Consider the following 11,755-nt stretch of genomic DNA (forward strand, 5'->3'; position numbering starts at 1 on the left):
GACCATATCTATCTTGCAAAATGCCCATGCCCAATAATAATCCCAGCCACGTCAATTGTAGTTTAATGAAAATGCTTACAAATACAAATACATGTACCTTAAGATTGCCCTGTCATAAACTTACTGTGGCTATACTTTATGTTAATGTTTTTTATTGGTCAGCAAGGCTTATTACAAGATAATATTTTTACATGGTATAAAATTACCATAATCAGAAAAGTATATATAATATTGGGTCAATTGGTTTAATTTGAGTCAACGATAACTATATATAGTAAGCCAGAGGTCCTGTGTTTGATCCCTAGCTCTCAGTTATGGTGCTGCAAGTATGGACTCGTGAATAATGAATTGCATTACATTTAAAAACATCTCTATAACTTATGGAAAATCAAGGAAACATTTTAACTTGAGAAGGAGTATATAATGAGCATGCATACAGTGTTTTTCCTGTCTGTATAACTGTGTGCGCAAAAGACTCCATTCCCCATCTGTTTTAGCCTTATTTTCCCCAAAAAGGCATTATAAATACCCAGTTGTGTCCATTGATTAAAACTTCCAAAAAACACAAAAAAAATAAAATGGCAATTTACAGAAAACTACTGATCAGAGAAGAGGACAGTTAATGGTAAAAATTGGTGTGTGTGCCATGATATATACATCTAGAATTTAAACTGCATTATAAAACTTGTAAGCATGATATACCAGGGACGTATAATAAGATGTCCCTGGATATACTAATGAAAGAAGGCCATGTTTTTTAACATAATTTGGTCAATTGAAATTTTCCAAAAACACTGTCACAAAACTTGTTAGTCATGCAGAGGTCCCTATCGTTTGCTACATGTACCTTAATTGTAAAAGCATTGAAATAATTATACATGTAATTTATCATGGGAATATTATCTGCAGCATGGCCGTATATTTACCTGGTAACATATTTAAGATATAACTTATAAAATACACAAACTATATAATTTCAGATGGACGGTTGCTCATTGAATAGTATGTTTTAGGTTAGCTTCTTGTTGTTTCTATCTTTAAATTGCCTATGTCAATAATGTTGGGAAATGATCTTTTACTTGTACACGTGCTAAGCACCTATGCTCATCCAAGGAATAAGGAAATAATAAAATAAAGCAGTAAATTCCACAGTACATTTCTGCTATACTTACCTTTAATTTTGGTACACCTGCTTTCCCAACCGTTATATTTTTTTCTGCGTTGAATCTTTGTTTACATCTTGTATGCAAACGAGGTGTAACATACGCCGCTCACAGACAACGTTTTACAGATGCTAGCGTAGTATTCGCGGGTTTCCCGACACACTTAATATAATTATGTGATTCCAAGATCTTCACTGTGGTGTTTTCGAATGTTGACACATTTGATTATCATCATTAACAGTGAAATACTTGTATTATGATCTGAAAACTTGTAACTCTCACGGCGGAAATGACAATTTTCATTGCACATGCGCGCTTGCAATTCTCACGGTACTTGCAAAGTACACGCTACATGGGGCACTCGCTACAATGTCCGAGTTTTGAATAGTTTAGTATAAGTGGGCCGTTGAGAACATCACAAAACAACACCGTCTCCCGGTTTCAGACTCTTGTATTCAGTATCAGCAACGTGTACAACAGTTACACAGATTGAGGTAAATCCCTCTCAAACAGATCCAGCACAATCCGACATAGCAACACCTAGGCACCTCGAATTCTAAACATACACGTAAACATTTAGATGGTAATTAAGGATGAGTATATGATGACCATAGGTAATATAGACAGAGGACCTATAAAGAACCCCCAGAGTGATCTCCCGAAACCATGGGCCAATAAATCCCAAACAGTGTTAAACGTAGACCAGTAGCCAAGGATCAAGGTAATTAAACGTTATCAGTGAATGACCGGTGCATTACGATGCCTAAAATCTCACGGTCATCATGTACATAATTAAGTCGGGCAATGTAGGGCAAATAGGGCACCCCATCTAATTACTCATGGTCAACATAAACCTGAACTACTAAAACTACTAACACTAACATTTCTAACTAAATACAATAGAATAACGAAATATACTACAATTGATTAATTAAATGAAGTATCGCCAACCAAATACGTCATTATATAAGATATCTTACTTAGATATAGAATATATTTTATATCATATAAGATATCTTATACTGTAGATCTATCTGCAGTACTGCGATATAGATATTTTGCATATCAATGAGTTTTCTTGATAAGATATCTTAATTTTATAAGAGATGTCTTATGTAATATGCAAGACATCTTATATTCTTTTACACATACAACCAGAGACATATATGTCTCTGATACAGCTTATGGATATCTTTCTGTCCGGATCAGAAAATTGAATTGGGTCTGGTGCCGAGATACAAGCTTTCACCGCCATCTGCAATTTCTAAAGCGTCTGCTGCACCTAGGATTGAATGTGACCGCAAGGAGGAAACAGCACGCCACCGGGGACGATACGCTAAAAACTGGACACGTTTGCGAAGGACTCGACTCCATATTTACACAGTAAGATAATTTATTTCAATTTCGGACAAGATGTATTTATTGTCCGAGTCACATCGGAAATAGTCCGAATTCAAAACACTGCTGACAGGACACGAGACAAACGTCATGAAGTTGCAAAGCTTAGAAACCGTTACAAAAAATAATGACAATTAAATTGATTACGTTATGTAACTTTTAGTTTCTTTTTATTGATGCATATATCGCGGAAACATAACTACAGAATTTCATTGGTTGGTGTATTACTTCATAAAACATAAATGTCGTTAATCTTACAGAATTATCTCCCTTTATTATTTTAGGTCTCCCACAACTAATTATTTCACTAATGTTATATCTTATTACCAATTATGGCATTATACCACAATTAATCTACCATAGAAAAATCAAAATTAAAATATTTCAAAATTTTACAAAAAATCTGGTTTTCATATATCACATTGTAGAACTATTCAAGCTGAACCTACAGTTAACTAGGAAGTGCCTTATTTATGACCAGCATTTAAGAAAGATCCAATACAATGTTGTAATTGGAAGGTAAAGCTCCTGCCAATGCTCGCGTTCGAACTAGTGACCCCGAGATCGCTAAGCAGACATCGTACAACTAGATAAAAAGAGTTCTGGCACTCCAGAACTTACTGCTTTATCCACTGTTACAATATTAGTCAAATGAATGAATTGTTATTTTTTCATTTCACTATGATTTATAAGATTCAGAACAAACCCTTACATGTTTTTTTCATCTTTTATTTTTCTAGCAACGCTCTGTAACTTCATAGCATGGCACATCTGTTAAATTATCCTTGTGAAAAGATTAATCTTGAAGGATGAGAATTCAAATTTAAAAAAGAATTATGTTTTTACAGGTAATATAGAACCCTTCCAGATGCAGCTATGAAGTACTACACAGGAAGCTATTTATTTCCTTTTCAATGGGACCAAGTTGCTACTGCATACTGGCAGAAATATTCCTTACACAAAAGGTATATTACACAAATCACATTTTTTTAATATGTATAATTTTCACTTTTTATATGGTGTCCTTGTTGTGTAATTGTGAATTTTTTCTATCCTGATAATGTATTCACATGACGGGTCTTTTTATTAGTCTAGTAAATATTTCAGCATATTTCTCTATTTATTAAAAAAAATCATCAGTTCATAAAAGAAGATATAATGAAAAAATGACTGGGGATGCAACTACATGTATTACCCTTGGACATTGATCCAAAGTGGTGTCAGGGTGTGTATTTGGTGTATTCAGTAGTATACTGGATATACACCGGTGGATCGCGATCACTTTCACTACGATACCAATATCGATCCCAAGGCAATTTTACGATACCTATATTGATCCTGTGTCTTGCTCTTATTGTTTATTTGTTTAATACATAAATGCATAAATGCATTTTCTTCGGAAAGACTTGAATTCAAATTAAATGACAATTGTCGAAAACGAAAGTGTTATCGATTTCCGGGAAACCGGAGCGCTACTCTGAAAGTGAAAGCAGTTAAATGATTGGTTGAGGCCAGCTGCAGTAGGCCAATCAGAAAGCGTTTGACAAATACTCGTTCACAACAAACCAAACATCATGGCGAACAACTGGATAACTATGGTTTCTCTATGTATTGCGATATGTATCGGATCATAGCACTAGTATCATGATACGTATCTGATCGGGGCATCACTGTATTGTCCCAGCCCTACTAACCAGGCTATTGGTGATTTTTTTTTTTTGCCGTTTCTATAGGCTATGATAGGTGGGTCTGGGGAAAATGTCAGGTAGGATAGTAGCAATAATTTGCTGATAAGTTTTGATCTGTTTCGCAAGCCTGGGGGCACGGTGGTCAGTTGTGAGTACGAGTAGTAAGCCCTTGGTAGGTAGTCTAGGTTTAGGTCTTAGAAGGCCGAGGCTCTCTCTGACATGTGCTAGGTGGAAGGCCTGACTAAGTACCGTGGATGGGTATTCCTGATGGTGGTGAGCTTTGACAAGTGGGATCGAATGTCTGAGGAAATCTGATTCAAGTGTGCATAATCTGCGTAGCCTGAGAAATTGGCCACATGGTCCTGCTCGTTTGCAGTGGGATGGGTGATGGGAAGAGTAATGCAGGTAGTTGTGTTTATCAGTGGTGTTGAGGCCTTACTGAATGGAGTATTCCATTGTGAATTTAATGCTGTGATAGAATTCAAAGTTGTTGCAGTGATTGTAGAATGCTTCAAGTTGGGCGAGGGTTCCCGTCCAAATCATATATTGGTGTGGTGCTGTTTTCAGCATTTTATCATATGTTCAAGATCACCCATAAAGATATTGGCAAATGAGAAGGCCACTTTGGTACCCATACTAGTTCCTCCTGTTTGTAAATTTTTTGTTGTTAAACTTAAAGTTGTTACAGTATAAGACGAGTTTTAGTAGTTCTAGTATGCTGATTAGAGAGGGTGTATATAGGTTTATGCATGGTGACATTGGTGAGCGCTTGTACTACAGCTTGGAGACCTTCATGGTTAGGTATATTGGTGTACAATGATGTCACGTCATTGGTGACCATGATGAAGCCCCTAGGTTAGGGGTGAACTTTTTCAATTTTCACACTTTCCTTACTCTCAGTCATTTTTCATAAAAGAAGATATCTTTTACATTTAAAGTTTTGATTGACATAAAAGATACCTCTATTTCTGCTAACATGACCAGCCCTTATGTTTTCATACTCACCCAGAATTTTGTTTGCAAAAGATATTTTACTGTTAATAAGTCAACTATTCTTTCTATATGTCTATAACTGTAATAGCGAAATCTTTAAAGCTAGTTTTATATGGTGTTTTTTTTTCTCTTGAGTTAGTTATTTTTGAAAAGTTACAAAAATTACAAGTTTGTGTGACCTGTTTCTACCACAATAGATGTTTTGAGAATGGATTGACCTGTATATCAAATGAGGTTTAAGGATATTGCCTAAAGTGAAATGCCGCTCATGAATATGCAAAAGTAACAATTCCGGAAATATGTGGGAATTTTACCATTTGTTGCAAATCAGAACAAACAATTTTTGCCAGAATATGAATTGTATAAATTATCGTTTCAGTAAACACATAATTTCGGAGGATGTGCTGTCCCGCCAGATTATTGAAGGGAAACTTTTCACAAAGAGACTGATCAATAAGTCAGTTAACTACGCAGAGAAGGTTGTGAACAGACTGACACGTAACAGAGACAAGAAGACATGGGTTATAGAGGAATCCATTGTGGACCCAGTAACGAAAACTATGATCACCTACACACGAAACATTGGTCACAGGGATTTAGCTGTAAGTATAGCACAGTACAGTCTACCCTCTTTATATCGCCACATTTCGTCCACGACAGTTATGGCGGTATAACGAGGGTGGCGATAGTATCGAATTATGGAAATTACAACCATGGAATGGATAAGGAGTTTTCATTTTCAACGTTAACCAGATAATCTCGCCGTAACAACATTAACACGATTTACAGTATACTGTACATGTACATAATGTAGATTCGTTAGTCAATTATTCTAAGTCACAAATTTCTGGAAATAGTCATTGATCTGCTTTTGCCGCATGCCATCCTTTATTATCTGTCGAAATTTATGCGAAAGTATTCGGCAGTGGCTTTTCCACCTAGACTGATGAAGCCAAACGTTCATACCATACACTATAGGAAAACAAAGTAAGTATAAATCAGCCATGCTATTATTCCAAACCAAACCATAAGTTTCGGTGGATGTGACATGATAAAAACAACATCCTAATATCGATCTACCTCAGCGATAGAAAATCGTAAAAGCGTAGAGCTGTGTCACTTGTACAATTTGCAAGTGAAAACAGGAAATGTCCTATGTCTATAAATAGAACACTAAAGAGTTCCTCGATCACCAAAAACAGAATAAAATTGCGATATCCTTGAGGGAAATATGTAGCAATTTGGGACGTTTGTATTGTAACAAACATGGCGTATGGTGGTATGCGAGGGTGGCGAACTTAAAAGGGAATTATATAGGGGAAATTCGTTCCAGAGCTTTAGGTAGAGGTATGCGAGGCTGTCGGTAGATTCGGGTGGCGACAGTTTGAGGGTAGACTGTAAGATATATTATACATAAAAGATTAGCTTCCAGGATTTAGTCTTGAGGTGAAAAACATTTCTAAAACGCTATTTCCATTTATGTACATAGCTTTTCTGGTTCTCTCCTGTTACTGTACAATAAAACTTAAGTTATGCATTATTTTTAGCCCACCATCATCAGATGGTAGACTATTCAAATCGCCCTGTGTCCATGGTCTGTGTCCGTCAGTTGTCCATCATCCATCCGTAAACAAACCTTGCTATCACTGTTCGTGGAAGGTACTGGAGGAATATTCCTCAAAATTCATGTGTAGGTTCCCGTTGGTCCCTTATTGTGTCATTTGAATTTAGATTTTTGATCAGAAAAACAAAATGGCTGACAGGCAGGCTTCTTTGATTTTGACAATTGAAGTTTGTTATCGCTATTTCTTGAAAAGTACTGGAGGGATGTTCGTCAAACTTCATGTGTAGGTTCCCCTTGATCCCAAATCAATTCAGATTTTTGACCGGAAAAAGAAGATGGCCGTCAGATGCACGTGGCTGTCTTTAATTTTTACATTTGAAATTTGTTAAAGCTATCTCTTGAAAAGTATACTTTGTGGATGTTTCTCAAAACTAAGGTTCCCCTTCGTCTGTAGTTGTGCCAAATCATCTTTAATTGACTGTTAAAAATTCTATGTTTTATTCTTGCGAAGTTTGTTTATTACACCTCGAATGCAAGTTCAAATTATAAAAAAACGAGGGGGGGGAAAAGAACAAAAATTAGCCATATATATAAACAATACACATAATATTTATTTCTCTCGGTACAACTACGACAGGAAATTCAAATCTATATCTTCGGATCACCAAGACATAGTGTATATGATACATTGTGCTAATAAATAGATATATAACTTGGCAACACAAATGACGAAGGAAGAAAACTTTTTGACCAATACACATAATATATATGTATATATATATAAAGGTGGGCACTAGAATCCCTCTGGGATCAGATCTCTTGTCAAAAAAGAAAATGATCTGGAAATTATATTATGTGTTTTTTAGACATTTTTGATAAATTTTCAGAAGAGATTAGCTTTCTTTAAAGAGATTTCATTTGGGTGATTTTTTTTTAAGCATTTTATTCCCAAAATGTACATGTAATCTGGAAGATTATCTCCCCTATTCCATACAGACTACATACACACTTTGAAATACCAAAATCTCAAAGTCTTAAAAATAAAGTGCATATATGTACACAAAGCTGTTCAGATTCAAGAATGTCAAATATCTGTTTATCTCGATTTTACTTTTCAATTCCAATTTAGTGATCTATTGTGTATAATAGCTGGTATATAATGTATTTCACAAATGTTTCATGTTATGCTAAATAAAATTGATTACTTTGTTCTCAGGCCAATTTTTCTAAAAGAGATAAGGGAGGGAGTTAAGTGTATTATATCATTTTATTGGTGAATAAACACATGAGGGCATGTTTTTTTTACCCTACTTTTCAAACCAGTCATTTTCAGAGACATGTACTTCAAAAAGATTCTCAGCCTTTCTCAGCCTTTCTCAGCCCAACAGATGAAGGTATAAATCAGAAGTACTGAACATGAGTGATGTTGCGCAAACAGTTTGCCCAAAACTTGAAACTTCATTCAAAATTTGTCAACAAAAATCTTTTAGGATGATATTGTGGTGTCGACAGCTCAGTCCACTAAAATAACCAAGAATGTTTATACATCTTAACTGTTCAATGATGTTTTCTACATTTTCAGGTGGTTGAAGAAAAATGTGTTTACAAAGCGAACCCAGAGAAAATTGATGAAGTTGTACAGGATAAAAGTGCTTGGATATATTCAGATCAGCTCTTCTTTGGCAAAATCATACAAAATATAGTTTATCAAAACTTCAAACGCCGCGCTGGAAAATCAAGTGGAGAACTTCATAGTGTCTTAACTAAACTGTTTAAAGTGGAACCGATGGACCCTACAAGTAATCCCGGTATCGTGCCATTGCTGAAGGAACATGACATAAAGGGAAAGGCAATTCGTGCAACGAAAAGCGTCGCTCAAAAGACACCTAAACTTTAATACTGCTGTAAATTGATGTGTGGATGATTTGGATAGATATGTTAATGGGACGTGGCTGGTGATGAATATTTGGAAGCTGAAATAGTTTTTAAACTTAAATCATTTTCATTGTTTTTATAAACTTGAGAGATTTATTTGTGTTATTAAAGCCAAAGAGCTAGGCCAAGCAGTGATATTTTCTAAACATGATTGCAGATGAAATTTGTTAAATTGAAGACAAATTATTATCTGAAATTTATCCAAAAAAGATATTTCGGAAGAATTTTTTTTTCAAGAATATTAATTTTTATGATTTATACATCAGAGATCAGAAAAGCTCTGTTTACTTAAAATAAGTAAAATAGGCTGTCTTTCTTTTCTAGAAGACTTCAAAATAATCTGTTCTGTTTTGTTTTAATCTTGTGAAGAGTTTTTGTTTGACTTTTTTACCTAATCAACTTATATAGGGGTTACCTAACTAAATCTTTCAGTTACGATTTGATAGTGCTGTTAATGCTAATGCTAATTGTTGTCATTTTGTTTTTTTACATGAAAGCTGTTCGCTGGTTCAGTGCTAGGTTTGCTGAAAGGTCTTAGGAATAATCCATATTCCATGACCATGTCGTAACAGTGTATGCAACCAATGTGCATGTATCTGATACTGTCCTGTATGGTTCTTGGGTTTGGACTAAATGCTAAGTCCTGTGAAACTTATATGAATATACATGTGTAACCTCATGAAACATTTATTAGATGGGAGTGACATTTTTGCTTATTTTTGAAATTCTTTGTGATGACGTGCATGTGTGAGAGAGAGTGATTTAATAAAAAAAAATGTTAAATCTGTATAGTTGTTAGGATGATTTCTTTAATAGTCTAGGGATTATACAGGAAATAATTTTCTGCATTGTTATATATATGTATTTATATGTCTACCTCACAAAAGGCATGGAACCTTGACAATAAATTCAGGACAATGCAAGTGAAGAAACATAGTTTTAAATGTAATTCATAGCTTTGAATGTAATTCACGTAAGTTTAACTTTCATTTTCCAGTAATGAAGCATTGTCAGTTCGTATGCTGGCTTCAGGGTGTAGATGTGCTACATGTACTCTCAATCTCTAAATGGAAGAGAGACTAAATGTTACATTATGGTTGTTTTTTTGAGAGACCACTTCATATTATTGTCAGTTTGACCGAGGTTCTCATTCTACTGATATGCTTAGTTTGTCACAATGAATGATAATACAGATAAAAAACTTCATTATATTTGAAAATCTTCCTTGTACATCATATACATGTATATCTAATTTCAGGTCTATTAAGTTTGGTTTGTCATATAATGTTACACAACTTCAAAATTCAAGGGTTTGATAAGGTGCAGAGATCATAAGTAAACGCAACCCTGGGAATTTCAAAGATGTGTTCAACAGGGCTTTATTGAGCCAAAGTATATAATTTCATCCAAATAAAATCTTCTAATATATACATATGTACCTACCATATCAAACCTGATTTATGCTAATTTCCATTTATATGGCCATCTGTTTTTTGGGTTTTTTTTTTTTTGCATTCCATATACATGTACATGTATTTATATTCTTTGCAAAAATGCCACCATTATTGCACATTAATGAGATTTTGTGAACAGTTTTGATTTCTGATTTCCCTCAAGTTGTTGACCACCTATGCTTGTTATGTTAAATCTGGTATTGTAGTTCTATATTATATAACTCATTAATGATAGATAACTTATAAGTTTGTCACAAAATGTCATCTTCATTTGAAATGTATCCTTTAAGAGGTTGAGGGCCAACATTAGGACAATCCGGTAAGATTCTAACCCAACATAATCGTTAAGTATCGCGATGCATGAACAGTGTATAGGGAACACATGGTTTTGATAGTGGCTACATTACACATAACAGCTGTCTTCAGCAGATTTTTGGAAACTCAACAAGCCGAACCTGTACATTCCTACACTACTGAAAAATATAAAAGCAAATCTCCAGTTCTTGGGTTTCAGAGTAGTGAAATAGCACACTGCCAATGAAGATTTTTTGTGTTCTATCAAAGGAAAAGAATAAGAATGTGTATATCCTCAGAACCAAAGCCCCTGTTTTAGTGTGAATCAGAGAGAGATTGATTGTGATTGTTTTGATAACTGACCTTATTGTCACTATTAGATTAGTACATGTATGAGATTTGCCCCTAGGGATTGCTTTATGTTATTTGAGTTATGAGTTATGTTTTCTGTAAATAATCTTCAGAGAATTGTATGATTTGTATTAGATTATTACATGAACACTTAGGAATAACAAATTACAGAGGTCGACCCAGGAATTTTCCAAGGATTCGACAACTGTAACTTTAGGATTTGTGGCATGTATTCAACATGTGTATAGTGTCAAAATACATATAAAGCAATGTTACTACTTTAAGTTAAGAAGGAAGATAGGGATGGGGAAACCTCTGCACGCTCCTCCTGGATTTTTCATTGAGCTTACTGCAGTAGGCACCACAGTATTTCTTGCTAGGTACCTGGTAGCCTTTTTTTCCATTTCATTAAGAATCTACGTAGATCATGAATTAGGATTTATCGACCGTTATTGCAGCTTCATTTCACATCCTATGGAAATAATGAACACTTGTTAATGTAAGAAAATTGCCAGGTAATCGACAATGAGAAGAAAACATTGATAGCATTTTACCTATTCAAGTTGTAAACATGTGAGTGTATGATATACTTTATATGTGTGAGAAGATGTTTTAGTGCTTGTAGTTGACTGATGTCATTGTCAAACTTGACTGTTATAAACATGGATTTATAAATAAAAAATATTTACAAAGAAACAATTGTGCAGTTTGTACTCATAAGTCCCCTACCTACACACAATGATAGAGGACCATGATATCTCCGACAAGTTACAGTTTCAGTGTTTTGGGGTGAAGTTCAAGGTCACTGTTACTATTTTTATCGTGGGGCTGGTAGAGGGCATGTATTGCTTTATCAATACTCTGTATGTTTGTTTTGACAGAAAGTATGACATGGTTTCATACAGATATAAAAAA

General features: G+C 34.7%; 1 protein-coding gene across 1 annotated transcript; it reads left to right on the forward strand.

The window, feature by feature from the left end:
• The first annotated feature begins 2,421 nt into the window (after nucleotides 1–2,421).
• On the forward strand, nucleotides 2,422–11,536 carry LOC117339482 (PRELI domain-containing protein 1, mitochondrial-like). Its single transcript, XM_033901092.1, has 4 exons — nucleotides 2,422–2,546; nucleotides 3,410–3,526; nucleotides 5,622–5,844; nucleotides 8,389–11,536. The coding sequence occupies exons 2-4, from the start codon at nucleotides 3,438–3,440 to the stop codon at nucleotides 8,701–8,703; spliced, it is 627 nt and encodes a 208-aa protein (XP_033756983.1). The 5' UTR covers nucleotides 2,422–2,546; nucleotides 3,410–3,437; the 3' UTR covers nucleotides 8,704–11,536.
• Nucleotides 11,537–11,755: the final 219 nt, after the last annotated feature.

The sequence above is a fragment of the Pecten maximus genome, chromosome 12, assembly GCF_902652985.1.
Source record: "Pecten maximus chromosome 12, xPecMax1.1, whole genome shotgun sequence".
NCBI classification, from domain to species: Eukaryota; Metazoa; Mollusca; class Bivalvia; order Pectinida; family Pectinidae; genus Pecten; species Pecten maximus.

Excerpts from the sequence above, each read along its gene's own strand:
- LOC117339482 (XM_033901092.1), top strand. The coding sequence starts at position 3,438 with ATGAAGTACTACACAGGAAGCTATTTATTTCCTTTTCAATGGGACCAA. Across the intron at positions 3,527-5,621 it reads AAATATTCCTTACACAAAAG|TAAACACATAATTTCGGAGG; the intron begins GTATATTACACA and ends TTATCGTTTCAG. Across the intron at positions 5,845-8,388 it reads TTGGTCACAGGGATTTAGCT|GTGGTTGAAGAAAAATGTGT; the intron begins GTAAGTATAGCA and ends CTACATTTTCAG.